The 16,543-nt window shown below is 34.0% G+C and overlaps 1 protein-coding gene across 14 annotated transcripts in view; it reads right to left on the bottom strand.

The window, feature by feature from the left end:
* The window catches only part of LOC127855481 (tubby protein homolog), a 72,836-nt gene that overhangs the window by 36,373 nt on the left and 19,920 nt on the right, over positions 1-16,543 (bottom strand). For 5 of the 14 annotated variants that reach the window (XM_052391108.1, XM_052391110.1, XM_052391120.1 and 2 more), the window contains exon 1: positions 7,277-7,607. The exons of 2 other annotated variants lie outside the window; for them this stretch is intronic. In XM_052391108.1, coding sequence (XP_052247068.1) covers positions 7,277-7,320 — 44 coding nt within the window. In that variant the 5' untranslated portion in view covers positions 7,321-7,607. Of the gene's footprint in view, positions 1-7,276; positions 7,612-11,292; positions 11,360-16,543 lie in introns of those variants that run through there. 7 more of the 14 variants (XM_052391114.1, XM_052391115.1, XM_052391116.1 and 4 more) reach the window with 4 other exon arrangements.

Genomic DNA, 16,543 nt, shown 5'->3' with positions numbered 1-16,543 from the left:
GTCAAATACATGTTTACTGCTTTTTAATCCATAGATAATCAATTTCAAATAAATTGAATTATGTTTTGATTTTAAAGGCAAAACAAATGGGAACACATAATGGGAATAAATAAACACAAAATTCTGGTTTCAAATTTCGTTTTAACCAATTTCTGAAAAAAATGATGCGATATAGAACTCAAAACACAGATATTTATAACTGCTGTCTAATGCATCTGTTAAAATATTCATAATTTTGCAATAAAGCCTCTCTGTAAATATGACAAATGACTACCAAATGCATTATCGACAATAAATAGTTCTGCAAATACACATTGACCTTAATATTTCGAATTGTTTACATGGACCTTTTGAATACCATCATAAAAAGATAATCCTATTGACCAAAGATATTGTCATTTGATTTATTTGAACAAAAGAAAGCAATTGAGATAATTTCTGCCTGACAATACACAATTCTTTCTCAAACTGTGTCCTATAAATGTTATATGACCCAAAATTGATGTCAAATATGTTTGTGCTAGAATGCTATATTTTATGAATGAATGACAATTTAAAAAATCATATTTCCATTATTATAACAGATAAAACCTGGACATAAAACATCAATATGTGTGAATATGTTAAGCAGTAATTTCGTTACAACCAGATAGAATTCATACATGTTTATAACACAAAACTACATCCAAAATTACTCCTTAATTGTTATGTAATAAGCAAGAAACATTTAGCAAATGAATTTTCAAATTTATGTGAAAAACAGATAAAGCCTTTTTGGCTTAAAAAGCGCGGATTCAATTCCCCCCAAAAAATTAATCGATTTTTGAATAAAAACATTCTTAAGCTGTAGACAGATGGCAACATCAAACTGAGATTATTATGCTATTTACGTAAGCACAAAACAGAATGAAAACTAGAACAGTCAATGACGAAAACCAATACCCCCACGATGACTCATTTTAAGGTGCCATATGTACTTATTAGTAAATATAATCAAAACAATGTCTTGTTCAGCTACTTTCAATTGATCACAAACAAAGAATACAAGCTTCATGTTGATTGGTTGAAGCAATTGCCTAAGTTGATTCTAATAAAACTCGTCAACAAATACGACAAATAGTGTTATACACACAAAAATAATGTCCTGAACTTCCACACCAACCAATCAACAAAAAGGGTGATTTCAATATAAACACCCCCTCATTTTTTTTGCGGGGTAATAATAGTTCTTCTTGAATGCTCTGAGCTTTTATGAGTACATACGTACAGCTCATAGTTCTTCTTGTTAAAATTAAATTCAATGTAAAAAAATAATGTCTCACATATGTACATAAAATCGAGTTAAATCAACCTAATACATTGTTACAAACACAATACCTGTTGCAATCGACATCAATGTGCGTGTATTTTGTTGAGAAATGCTCAAAACATAAACTTGATAACAAATCGTTCATGGCGGAAGTTGTGAATTGTCGATTTGAACAAAGCAAAAGAAAAGGTTACACTGCACAAATTGTTTTAACTGTAGTATCTGACGATGTCTTGTGGTAGCAATTGAAATTGTATTGCGCCGCATAACAGTGTAGTTTGAATTATGACACATTCTTATTACTGTATTCTCGCTGCGATCGGATTAGTGGCAGAGTCCGTGCTTTTAGATACGGCATTGTATAAACAGTTATTGCGCTGTATGCTAATTGAACTGAAAATCCGGAAAAAATCTGGATGTAGTGTCGGGTGTTCTTACATGCTTAGCAAGTCTACCGCCCTGTTATGTACTCTGCGGTGCATTGACAAAGGGGTTAACACGTGCGAATGTCTTTGATAAGGCAATAGGCCATTTCAGAGCTGATGAGGGTACTGATTATCGAGGGGTAGATAAAGCTATTACTGAAAGGGGTTGCCTAGAGATAAGGCTGTAGTATGGAATACTTAATAAATATTTTATTTTTTCATGCTATACAATTTAGTACTTAATTAATTAACGGAATGAAATAAATATTAGTATAAACGTATATAGATGTATGTCTACTTATGTACATATTGTAAAGCTTGATACTGTGTGTGATTATGAAATAAATATTAAAATAACAGTGTATAGATGTATGTCTCCTAGTGTACATATTGTAAAGCTTTGATAATGTGTGTAAATATTGAAATACATATTAAAATAAAAGCATATAGAACCCGTCCCTTGCCGTTGTCTATCCGTATGATCGTTCGTTAGTGGGAGACAGTTGACTGAGATAGACGTTTAAGAGTGTTGAGTGCTTAAGGCTGTCTGTAGTAAAGACTTTGTTGACTAAAGAGATGGGTGAAAGTGTGTTATGCCTTAGGGAAGGTTGCGTTTTAAAGAATTGTTTTGTATGTGAGTGTGATCTTTGTCAGCGTTGTTCCAGTTGCTGTGCAATTAAAATGTTATGATAAACAAACAAGAATAACAAGCGAATAATATATATATACTGGCATTTCCCCAGGAATTTGGTCAGGCACTGCGACAGGCGGTTGGTGTCGAATTCTTTATATACTTTCTAAATGTTATAAATCAAAATCCACACTACTTTGGAGCTACCAAATCACAACATTTCTTTTAATATTTATGTATTTGTCCTCAGTTAATTTCATTTAAGTCATATATTATAATATTAAATAACAACCAAAATAAACAGAAAGCAAAAATAATATTGAAAAACTTTCTGTGACCCATGGAAAATCTTGCTTCCAACTACTGGTCGTTTATTAGATTGTATTCTGTCATGCACAAAGACTAAAGAAAAATGTGTTGCAGGTATATAGCGAATTTCGTTAATATGAAAGAAACTATATATCTATTGGATCTGAATATATTAAATATTGGTACTGTTAAGCTATAGTCGGCGTTAAGAAAATAATTTGAACACATTTTAAAGTCTCTATAAAGCTCAAAATCAACGAAAATTTCGTTAAGTTTTTCGTAAAATAAAGTTAACACCTTAACAATCAGTGTTCCTTAAAGCAATATCCAAAATTTCAACGCTAGATGTGATATGATTACATAGATTTTTGTAGAACTGATACAAAATGCTCGTGTTTATTTATTTGTGGCCACAATTAATTCCCGCGAATATATCTATTCATACGACACTTGAACACCATTTTAGTGTACATGTGTCGTATGAATAGATATGCAAAACAATAATGAAAACGAGCATTTTGTATCTACAAACATCTATTTTACCAGTCCACATCTGGCGTTGAACTTTCGGCAAATGCCATAAAGAACACTGATTTTTAATTGGTTAAGTTTATTTTACGAACATTTGTATGAAATGTTCTATGATTTTGAGTAGTAATGTTACTGTAAATGGTCGAGAGCAATCAAATAAGACGTTTGATTCCAATTAATTGTATTTATAACTTAAATTACGCACAACCGCAACACACATCAGTTACGGTTTGTTTTTGAAGCAAGTTTTTTATACTTTTTATTTTCTGCAATAGTCGTAAAAAATTAAAATATTTAAAAGATCACTGTGGCGTAGTGGATATGGTGTCCACCTAGAGATCGGGAAGTCACGGGTTAAAACCCCACTGTGAGCGTTCCTTCGATCTCCCCCAAAAGACACCAAGTACTGGTTCTAGTCCCAGGAAACGGACTCAAGAGCGTTTATATAAGCCTACGGCTTTCGATGCAATCGAGCTACAATAAATAGGTTTAAACTATTAAAATAGAACAAACAAACAATTTGAGCATATCTTTAATTGCTCTTACTCCACATGTACCGGTAATAATAGATCCTTATCGGCCATTATTAGGGACAAACACCATAATTGATCCCCATGAACGACCCGTAAATCGCTCATACATGTTATCTAAGCCCCTTATGCACAAACCGCTGATAAGAGCGTGTTTTGATTGAACATTGGCCGAAAGCAGACAGCAAGCGCTTGTGAGAATTTCAAGCTCGCATTTTAGACCGCTGGGCTAAAATCGCCTGGGGAAATCACAATTCGTATAATCCATGCATTATACTTTTGTTATTTTCTATTTTGTATATGGCTTAAAGCAATTGTATGCTTTAGAGCTAATACATGTTGCTGCTGTAGATGTTGTATTATAATTCCCTTACGGCAGATCTGACCGCTATTCATATACAATTAACATAAGTATTAAGTAAAATTTGAACAAATTATATATAAAATTTCTGTCCATTTAAAACAAATATTTAATATTTGAAAATAACCTTTCTTAAAAACATAAATTGTATGTTCGGAGAAAAGCATAGGTAAACCGTTTATTGGTACATGTTGTTGTAAACACACCGCGTGCGTTCCTTTAATTTTTCTTTTGGTTAATAAAAACTGTTCCATATGCAAACAAGTTGACATTTACATTTACGATTGACGTGTTTGAAACTTTGTTTAAAATCTTTCTTCTGCGAGCACACCATATCATGTAAGATATCTTAATTTGCTCATTATAGATATATTGACGATCTATTTGTGTTTATTCATGCCAGAAAATAGTTTATGTTGCTAATTTTACCAATAAATGTCCGCTCGGATTTCAGGCGGTGATTTTGCTATGGTAAATCGCGAAACCAGTTGCAACTCCCAGGACCCGGAGGGTCAATAACTGGGAGTTGGATTATTGCAACTAGGGGTAATAACAACTAATGACAAACACAATAGGACTACTACCACATTAAAACATGATGTAATTACTTTTCTGGTCCATTTGAAATCCCACATGTAACATCAGGACAACTTCAGAATCACAGAACTACAAAAATAGTCTTTATTGAGCCTGAAACTGCACTCCAACCAACTACTGGTAATAGACTTGCTGTATGAAGTTTTCTGTTGTATAACAGCATCATGCAAGTATAGAAAACTGTTGTGTTGCAAATATTTTCATAATCAACCAGTCAGACCAAGTTTGTAAGAAAACAATCGCGTTCATATGCATATTTGTTTTCAGAGAAAATTTACAATCACAGCTATGGGTTACAGAAATGACTGAATATTGATTTGCTGTCAACAAAGAACTTTCAGTGTCCTGATTATCTTTAATAATCAGAACAGGGACACTTCAATAAGGCATACCATGAATTAGCTTGCACGACAAATTACGCATATTCTACTTTAAAAGTAGTATTGATTGATTTTCAAGTTAACTTAGCTCAAGCTTATTGTTCCCAGTGGGGTAACTACCCAAAGCAGAACATAGTGAATACCTCAGAGAATTTTATTATAGCATCAATTGTTTGTAGAGCTAAAAATATGTGAATTATTAAAATCTGAAGAGTGTTTGAAGTTCTTTCCAAATGTGATCATACAAATTATGGAGCAAGCTGCAATCAAATAATGTTGCTATTTCAAAAATAATGTCAAATTTAATGTTGTTTTTCAGTAAATACATCACATCAGTAAATACATCACATCAGTACCCATGCATTAGAACATATTATTTCCAAGGCGCTTTGTTGAACTCACACTTATTTATAAATTTTGATTTCATAGTTTCCTGTTTTTAATGCGGAAATCTCTGTGATTTTAAATATCAATTCACTTTTTCAAGCATTGAAAAATATCAGTGAACATTCTCCATAATTAATCGAGCCCCACTCACTATAACACCTTTATTGTGGGTCCTAAAATTATGTATACAGTAAAAGAACCAGATGGTCACTTAGGCCCCACCCAAAATGTGTTAATCAACATAATTATTTTGATGTCATGACTCAAAAATTATTCCAATGTAATTCTAAGTGAACCCCTATTAGAATGAAAACAAACCATAGAAAAGCATATATTTTTTCCACATATAAAATAAATATTTAATACATAAATGTTTAAATGTTAACATCTCTGAACATCCATATTAAAATTAACAAGAGGTGTTTGTGAAACACTATGTCCCCGTATATGACGTTTGACATTGAAGGATGACCTTGACCCTTCACCACTCAAAATGTGCAGCTCCATGAGATACATGCATGTAAAATATATAATTGCTAGCTTCAATATTGCAGAAGTGACATTACATGAGCAATTCTGACCCATATATTTGACCTTGAAGGATGACCTTGACCTTTCACCACTCAAAATGTGCAGCTCCATGAGATACACATGCATGCTGAATATGAAGTTGCTATCTTCAATATTGCAAAAGAACTCATAAAATGAGCGATTTTGGCCACATATATTTGACCTCTGACCTTGAAGGATGACCTTGACCTTTTACCACTCAAAATGTGCAGCTCCATGAGATACACATGCATGCCAAATATGAAGTTGCTATCTTTAATATTGCAAAAGTTATGGCAAATTGTTAAAGTTAGAGCAAACAAACAAACACACAAACCAACCAACCAACAGACAGGGCAAAAAACAATATGTCCCCCACTATAGTGGTGGGGGACATAACAATCTTGGGCTATGCAGTTTGAAACAAGATTTTTAAAGGTATTCCCTTCATAGGCTAATGTAAAACTGGAGACCCGTGGGGTGAGGCAGCTTTTAATCCCAGGGGCATATTTGTACAAACTTTGTAGAGAATCTCTTATATATACCACATGCCTTATATGAGTGCTATGGATTTAACGGTTTCAGACCAGAAGATTTTAACAGGTATTCTTTACATAAGTCTATGTAAATGTACAACTGGTGACTGTTGAAGTGAGCCCAGTTTTTACCACAAGGGCATAACTAAAACATAGTTTGTAGAGGGCCGCTATTCAATGCTTTTCATTTTATATAAAACCTCTGGGTCATGCGATTTCAGAGGAGATTTTTTTAGTTTTCAAAGTTTAAATCTCCTTTTTTGCCCACAGACCGATCTAATTAATGAGCTGAAACCATTGAAAAAAATTAATAGACTCCCAATGAATGTTCCAGTGATTTTTCGTCAAATTCTGACCAGTGGTTGAGATGCCTTTGGAAGAAAAAGTTAACTGAAACTGACACACATACACACAGACGGACGATGGACATCACAGGTTCTCAATGGATGACAATCAGCTTAGTGCTTAGACGAGAAAAAAACATTGATACAAGACAAAATATGATAACAACTTGAAATTCTAAAAATATGATAATGTCTTAATGAAATACTAGAAATTTAACAATCTCTTTGGACTGTATACTTTTATTTATCGATCACAGAGTATCATCTGGGAACAGTTAAACCAGTCCTCACTTAAAACTGGTTACCAAGGAAACAATATTACTTTTCCTTTCATAATATCTGATGTAAAGCACTAGATAATGAGGAAAGCTGCCATAAACATCTCACCTCATGTGATGACTCCACTGTTTAATCTTGTAACTAGGCTCCATAATGGACAATTTATATTTACATAAAAAATCCTTTTCTTACTTTATAGTAAATCCGCAATCATATTTAAAAAAAAAATCCACATTTTACAAACAGGAAGTGTCTCTACAGAAAACAATTCACAAAATGGCTGCCACCCTGGTATTTCCACATGTCCTGAGATTTGTCACCAATATTTTGTAAACATGGTAGATCGAACCTCCACTTATATAAATAGAAAACTTCATTGTACAGAGCGTTCAAAAAGCATGATATGAACTGGCCCTATCATGTGGTTTATTGGTATTGATCTTTTGTAACAATGAACTGGAGTGAACTAGTTGCATAAACATTCCTGCTAAAGATTTTGTGTCTACATAACTGTATTAAACAGTGCAGGCTGATTTATTGAGTAACAACATAATTATGTTGCTGGTTCTTGAAAGTAATGCACAGGGTGGTGACCCGTGATTGGTGTTAGGGAATACTAGAATGAATTCACTAATTTACACTAATGAATGCAATGTAATGAGACTTGATAACTGCATAATGAAAGTTTGGTATTGGGAAATTTTCAAACTAGGCTGCTATATATTGATCATTTATTGACTGGTTTGTATACATGTAAAACCAACAAAAGTGACGATTTATAGATTTATATCTATTATAAATTCATGAAAGCTTAAATAAAACGGCAAGTAACGATGAGATTGTAGTTTGATTTAATGGTTGTGTATCATTGCTTAGCATAAATAAATGAGCAGAATTGATTGAGGAGACTAATATTGAGAGAAAAACTATTGAGGGTAAATTTTTAGAACACAAAAACAGGTTGAGCTGATGTTACATTTGTTACAAAGTCATAGCAGTTTATATGCTGCTTAAACTATGTTTGAAATTATACGGAATCATATTGCCAGGCTTTCATTTAAAACCAAAAATGTATGCATTTATTAATTGTGTAAATCTTTGTTTTACTATGCATTAACCTGCAATGCACTTAAAAAAAATAAAATTAAATATTATTATATTTTAACAGGAACACTTCCTTAATTTCGATTGAATGAAGAAACAAAATCATACAATATTTTTCTATTACATTAATCCTTTAAATAAAACTTTTACCATGATAATATTTGAAAAAAAGTTTCTTGTACCATCTTCTTTGCATTACATTAACTGTTACATTCTCTGTATACTGGGCTGCGTTTTTAATCAAACATATTGTCTGGGCAATAACAACCAACCCGTGAAAATATCAGAATATAACCCTAAATATGTAGGTGATCATTTGAACTTTAATGGGAACTAAAACATCTGACCATCTTGTCAGTCAAAATTTCTCGGAACTGTAGAAATTCAATATGACAAGAAATTCAACAAGAGAGCAAAAGGTTCTAAGTCACTCACCTAGGCTCCCAGCTTTTGTGATTTTTCAATCAACAATTATTATTATATCATGACAACTAATATTCTGAGCATGTTTCGTGATGATTGGGAAAATAATCTGTCTTCAAGAGTGTTCACAATCTTTTAAGTTGAAGTTGTACTGACCATGTGACCTAATATATAAATTGGGACAACTATTCTGACCAACTTTCATGGAGTTAAGACAATGTATTCTCTAAAGTATTAACAAGCTGTTTTCTTCAATTTAGCCTTGTGACCTTAGTTTCTGAACCCAAGTGATCTAGTTTCAAACATGGCCAATGCATGATTGGAACAGATGTTTTGACCAAGTTCCCTGAAGATTTAGGTAAAAAAAGTGACCTCTAGATTGTTGACATGCTTTTTGTTCTATTTTATCTAGCTTTATGTACCTAGATTTTTATACACCCTGACCCAGTTTTGAACTCAGTTGAGATAGCATTAGACAATATTGTGACCAAGTTTCACAAATTGAGCAATAAATGTGGCCTCTAAAGTGTTCACAACCTTTCTTTTACTTTTGACTTATTGACCTAGTTTTTGACCCAATAAGACCCAGATTCAAACTTGACCAAGAAATAATTGGGAATAATGTTGCGACCAAGTTTTATGAAGATTAGGCAAAAAATGTAGCCTTAAGAGTGTTCACCAAGTAAATGTTGATGACGGAACACACAACAAAAAACGGACAAAAAGTGATCACAAAAGGAAATATATTAAGGTTTAAAAGATTTGCAGAAATCCCTGTCAAACAATAGGCAATTTCAACACTAATTTGGAACCGGATATGCTTTGTCAACTGTCTAAAAATGGAAACTGATTGGTTATAACGGATCAATAAAGCTATTGCACTATAAGTACCCAATGATTTAAGTTCAAACACAAACATTTTCAAGCTACCAATTCATTGCTGGAAATATGAGAGCTTTGCAAATAGAACTCATGATATTCCATGAAATTAACACTTCAGCAGAAATTTGTATTAACCCATTTATGCCTAGCGTCTAGAAAAAAGGTCTTGGCAAGCAGGGTAGATCCAGATGCGACATGGCATGATGCAGCGTCTCATTTAGATCTGCGCTGTTTGTTTAAAGGAATTGCTGTAAGAAATATTCTAAATATAGAAATAAATATACTAAACATCCCTAATTTTGGAAATAAATTGATCCAATTTAGAAGGATGGGAGAGTCCACTAGGCATAAGTGGATTAAAAATGCTAAGACATAAAAAACTGAAAATTGCCAACTGGGATGTGGAAAATAACAATTCAGTTTTGGGGCATACAATCTGCATACAGCAATAACATGACCATTTAACTCTTTCAGTCAGGAATCGAATTTTGAAGGCCTTTGCAAACAGTTTGGATCCAGATGAGACGCCACAGAACGTGGCGTCTCACCAGGATCCAAACTGTTTGCTATTTTTATAGTATTCTTTGAAAAAAATCAAAGAAAATGCTAATTTTAGAAAATCAGCAGACGACATTTTAGCAGACGACAAATTTCCCATCATGAAAATGGTTAAGGAAACTACTACTGTTCTGATTTTTATCATTAAAATTGTAGGTAATTTATTACTTGTATCATAATTATGAATAAATAAATTAAAGTATCATTAATAAAACTATGACTGGTTGAAATATAATGCATGTTGACTCACAAACATCATATTTAGCTACAGATACAACAACTTTTTCCTACATCACAACAAATCGTTCATTGAAGCTATATTGAGTGATGGTACAGATCTATAAAAGAGAGTGAGAAATACTAGTGCAAAAATGGATAAATTAAAGCCATTTTCAGTTTGCAGGTGGTTATATAAAGGAAGCAGGTGCATATGGGAAGGCTCCGTGAAAAAAGTTGTAAATTGTATTGTGGGATAAATATATTATAGGTATTTTATGCTCATGAGCTAGTAAGAACAACTTTTTTAACTAAACAATAATCATGTTACTTAATTTGATACTTGAAATCTGAATTATAGTCTGATTGGTTCAAATGAGGAAAAAATAAAAACTTGATAAAAAATTAAGGTAGGAACAGTATATCAAATCAATTATTTCAAAATCTAGAATGTGTAAGCAAATGCGTACATGTAAGTAAAAGCAATACATTTAAACAATGAAAAAGAGCTGGTGGTTACATGGACAATGTCTATTGATTCAATATTGATCAGTTAACAAGTAATAGAGTTAGTATTCAACAGACATAAAAAAAAAGTACAAGGACTGGAAAGAAAGCCCAGATACTACCCAATTATCTTGAAACAGCTTGGGGAATCTTTATTATACTAAAGTTGTTTTTAAAGAGCCAAATGCTGAAGATAACAATATATTTAATCCCACATGGAATGAAAAAATCATAAACAATCTTTGATAAAAGTATGTTGACTTTATATGAAAATTGCCTGGTTGTGAAATGCTACATCGATATTTATAATAGTTCAATAAACAAACTAACTAAACACACATTACACAGCTTTAGAGTGTGCAAATAAAAAAATCAAATTCAAGGGAGATAAGTGTGGAAGAGGTTAGTATCCAGTCACATACAGAGTTACTCACCCTGGATCCCCTGCATACATTGTGCAGTGTTTTTACTGAATTCCTCAGATCTTATGAGCTAACTCCCCTACAAGAACACAGTGAAATGCAGGTGTGTCACTAATCTACGTCTACAAATGAAGTATGATGCACAAACAGAGCAGCATTTAATATAAATCCTGTGAAGTATTTAACACTGGGGGCTGACGAGGTCAAAGCGTAGTCCGTTTCGCTACGAAGTTGGGTATATGTTTTACTACGAAAACATTGTGAACATACACTTCTTAATCAGGCGAGTTTCATCTTTTCTGGTATTTATGGATTAGAGATTGGATCATACAGTAATCTTTTTTTTTTTTCCAACACATTTTATTTCCAATTGCAAACAAGTACATATACAATATAAATTGTAACAATAATGATTTGCAATACGACACAACAAAAAGAACATGCATATAATACAATACCAACTCGTATCTTATGTTATGTAAAGTAGTAGTCACCAACAAACAAAACATAACTCGTATCTTATGTTATGTAAAGTAGTTGTCAACAACAGACAAAAACATATAAGTTAGTGAAGTCTCTTGTAAACTTTACAATTACTAGCATATGAAGTTGTGTGTTGGAAAGAAAGAAAAACATGTACAAAGTACATAAAGAGAAAAAAAAACATCTTCCAGTTTGAAAGATCAACCAAGAATGTGTTCACTGTTATAATTATTGGATGAAAAAAACATAGAAAAGCAAAAATAGGTACATATATTATATATCACAAAGTATATACATGTAATAAGAAAAACAAACAACATCATACAGTGTGAAAAGACAAAAAAGAATGTGTACATTGTAATAACATATGAGAAAGGCACAGAGAAGCAATAATAGTTGCATATAATTATAGTATATAATATATACATCCTACATTTTATTTGAATAGCGGTACACTTTAAATAGTATTTGTAAACAGTGCTTTAAACTACAACAATCATCAAACTTAAATTCTTAGTTGTGGGAACATAGTGTTAAACTGTTCCCACTCACTGTCAAAGGAGTCTTATTTATTTTGTGAAATTGATATTTTTCTCAAGTTATCATACTCATACAGTAATGGTAGGTACTTATTTTCAATAACAAACTAATAACAAATATGCGTAGTTGCAACCTTTACATTTATTTTGAGCTAAAATCGAAATATTTTTATTTGAAGCAATGCATAAGGTGTTTATTATGTTAAAATAGCCAATTACGGTAACTTAAATTAAAGAAAACTACATGTTACTTTGATTCATTGTACATTACACATTTTAAAGTACAAAACAGCTTACGAACATGTATTTTAATTATTCAAATGCTTTGTTTCGAAGAAAATTACAAGTCGCTTTATGTATAGGTTTCTCACAGAGCATGTATTAGTTGTGCTACGAAGTACAAATATAATGTATAGGTTACTCAACAAAGTTTCTGTATCCTTTTCAGGCATACGGCTTTGTATTTGAATGATTGTTGATATGCCCATTAAAACTGTTTTTGTCAAAAAAACTTATCCCGCACAGCCTACACACATACTGGCTTTGTCCAGTATGCTGCAAAAAACGGTGTCGTCACAAAGAAAACCTATTATTAAAGGTTTTTGGGCAAATTTCACACATCAGCTTTGTATACTGGTGACCACTCTTCTGGCGTTGCAAAAGGTCATAGGTTTGGGAAAATTTCTTGAAACATGTAGGACATGTCTTTTTTTTCTGTGAATGAACACAATCATGTCTTATGTCTATACATATTCACTCTCGATAATGACATGTAAGGGCATTCGCCGCACGTGTATCTCCGTCTGCTTTGGTCTTTTGTTGGCAGTGGCGACACAGTGTTGTTGTTAATTTCCTGAAAAATGTAAATATGTATACGCTGTAATACGCAATGTATAAAAATATAGTGACAAAGGTAAAATTACTCATAATGAGAAAATTCGTCAGTTGTCACTGGCTTTCATGGTCTAATGATATATAAAACTTCACATTCAAATTGCTATATGCAATATAATTTAACTGATTAAAACAGTATGTTGAAATTGTAACAGGCGCGAAGGTGTTAATATTAAATTTAAACGACCCTTCATTGAAAGGAGTAGGGAAACATTGTAACAAAACAAGAAATTCTGCACTATATGATTTAACTCCACTTTTAAAGTCGCATCATGCAAATGCTGTGAATGTGGATCCTATTTGGCAAAGACAGCAAATGACTTCTTCTGGAATCTTAAATTTTACAAGTATGATGCTTATATAATTGCACGCATGCAATATATTTTGATTTACAGTCGACTCTAATTATCTAGAAGTTGTAAGGAAATAAAACAAGAAATATCTTTAAAAAAGATATACGGCGTTGATTGTGGTCGATGTTTATGAACGATCAAAAGTTATCTCTATGAGATAAAAAGTAGCGGATGCCTTTTTTGTGCGCAGTTCTTAGCTACATCATTAGCAAATCAATTACGGGGTGTTGCGCCAGATTTCGTGGCTTATTTTGCTTTATGTGATATTATTACTCAGATATCTATATTTACAGAATAGAAAAACACAAGAAACATGAAAATAAACGAGTGCATATAGGTCAGCCGGCAATACTCGAATCTTATTTAATTGCATAATTATAGTATAGCGAATTATTGTGCTCATGCTTAATAAACTGGTCTAAATGGATAAATATTTCTAATTAATTTTATAAAAATTGGTCCTTATCATGCAAATGTTGAAACCATATCAAAAATCGATGATTGACATACCACAATAATATCGCCGAATATCTTTATTTAGTATCTTTCTGATCAAAACAGACTTCAAGTGCACAAAGTTTACAAGACGGCGTTTATATAAAGATTTCTGCAACTGACCGCAAACTGACCTTGATACCTTGCGGATTGGAATGCAATGCATTACAGTCACTACGTTATTGTCAGTAAGACCGGTGTAACACAATGATCGCAACCCCTTCTGCGAACTCCGGTGATGAACTGTATATAAACTCTGACTTTCACAAATGGCCGCGCATTGACCCGAACCTCGCGGGTTGAAATGCAGTGCAAGTAAGTACTAAATATGACAACATAGCCTTTAGTATAAACGCTTTTGCGCTGGTAATTCTCTGAAAATAAAAGGTGAACGCACAAACTGTATTTATGTCGAAAATTGATTGTAAAACTGTTCTATCTATTGAGCCTTTTAATTAGAGATAAAATTGTTTCATGCAGTAAAACAGTGTTACAAAGACGCGGATATGTTTCCAATGTTCTGGTGTTATACTCAAATCAGCCAATGGAATAAATGAAGTGTATTCATTCGTACCTAGCTGCGGGAAATTTTATTTGAGTATTATTGGACACTTACAAAGTTCAAGTCAGGGTGAAAAGCTGGCTTAATACAGCTTACGCCGAAAAAAATTGCAGATATCTGGAGTTGGACGTACCCGCAGACGAAAACAGAAAAAGGAAAACCGAAAGTAAAGCCCAAGTCTCACTATTGCCGGTAGAGCCTCGGTCCATCCCTATTTGCTAACGCAGGTCGATCAGCCAGAACCAGGATGATTCTTATAAAAAAATTAACGCGGTCACATTATTTGCCGCTGCCGCCCCGGTTGAAGCTGGTCAACAGCCCGGCAGAGTCCTGGTCAACCCCGGACTGGTTTATCCCAGTGAAGCCCCGGCAGAACCCCGATTGTCGCAGGTAATGCCCCGGTGAAAGCCGGCAGCGTTCCGGCAGAGCACTGGTATACCGTCACTATATACCTGCATAAGACCCCGGCAGAGGTGCAGCAACGCCCCATTTTAACTGGGGACAACCGGGGCACCACCGGGAAAGTATTAAAATGTTTAATACCACCGAGATGAACCGGGAGTCACCAGTAAGGACCAGGAACAACCAGCTTGGCACTGCATGGGATCAACGGGGACTGCATCGGGATCAATCGGGACTGCACTGTCAGAGCGCCGGTTTACTTATGTACCGTAGCTATTCCGGCACTCTGTCGGCATTCACCAGGCTCCCCGTAGCTCTGCAAGGGTCTATTTGGGCCCCATTAGAGCTACGATGCTGTCATGGTTGTTCCCGGTGCAGTCTAGGTTGTTCCCAGTGCCACGCCGGTCGTTTAGGTTCTTCCCCGTGACTCCCAGTTCATCCCGGAGGTATTAGACATTTTAATATTTTCACGGTGGAGCCCCGGTTGTCCCCGGTTCATCCCAGTAGATGCCTGATCACGCACAGGGCTCCGCCGGCATCATAGTGAGACTGGACCTTTACAGCATTGTAACACGAGGTAAATTTACCAGCCGTCATCTACGTAATGAACAATAACCTGTGACAGAAACCCACTGCCACACCTTAACAACAATGCATTGATAAGGAAATTGCAGATTTGTGCCATTGGGGTCCTACTTTCCACACCTTACGGCTGTTACAGGTGTTGATTTTACATGTAAAATCATGTATACGAACATGAAATTCTTCTAAAAATTAGTTGGCAAGAACCGATTTTCAAGAAAATTGCTTTTATATATACAATGAAAAATCAAAATCCGTATGAGATAAAGAAGGATGGAAGTTGGGGATTAACATTGACATAAGCAGTGTTTGTAGATAAGCGAGTTGGACATAACGAGCATCGAATGTTATTTGATAAAGAATACCGTATGCTAAAAACATATCGTCGGTCTCTATCTAAAAGAACGTATAAAGGAATGTTACAAGGTGGAGATGCGTAATTTTTATTGAGACCGACGACACTAGGTTCTCGAATCTCAACTGTCGTCTTATATATGGATTCTCGATTTTGATCGTTTCCTTTGGCCTAGTCGTGAATTTAATTATATCATAATAATGTGCATTACCATGGTGACTGTGGGCTTCGGATCATGTTGTGTCGTTGTTACCACCTCTTCCTCAAAAGAAACATCCAGCCACTCCATGACTCTGTATTAAAAAAAAACATTTTCTTTATTTTGCCTTCGAGAGATGACCAATACGTCTTCTGTGAGAAATGCATACACGCTAAAGCGTTGTCGTAGCGAGGCATATACGTATACTGTCAGAGACATGATCATACATAATAATACTATTTAGCCTTTATTTCTGATAACTTGGTCACCCTACACATTTCTAAACACACCAGTGGCTTAACGATACATACATCAATATGGAAACTGTAAACTGGTGTCAATTAAACATAGTTTTAAAGCTTAATTGCATTTTTTAAAGTGAAACTTGACTTCGGTTTG

The sequence above is a fragment of the Dreissena polymorpha genome, chromosome 13, assembly GCF_020536995.1.
Source record: "Dreissena polymorpha isolate Duluth1 chromosome 13, UMN_Dpol_1.0, whole genome shotgun sequence".
In the NCBI taxonomy this organism is placed as follows: domain Eukaryota; kingdom Metazoa; phylum Mollusca; class Bivalvia; order Myida; family Dreissenidae; genus Dreissena; species Dreissena polymorpha.
Note: the sequence above shows the minus strand (reverse complement) of the source record. Positions and strands in the feature narration are given on the sequence as shown.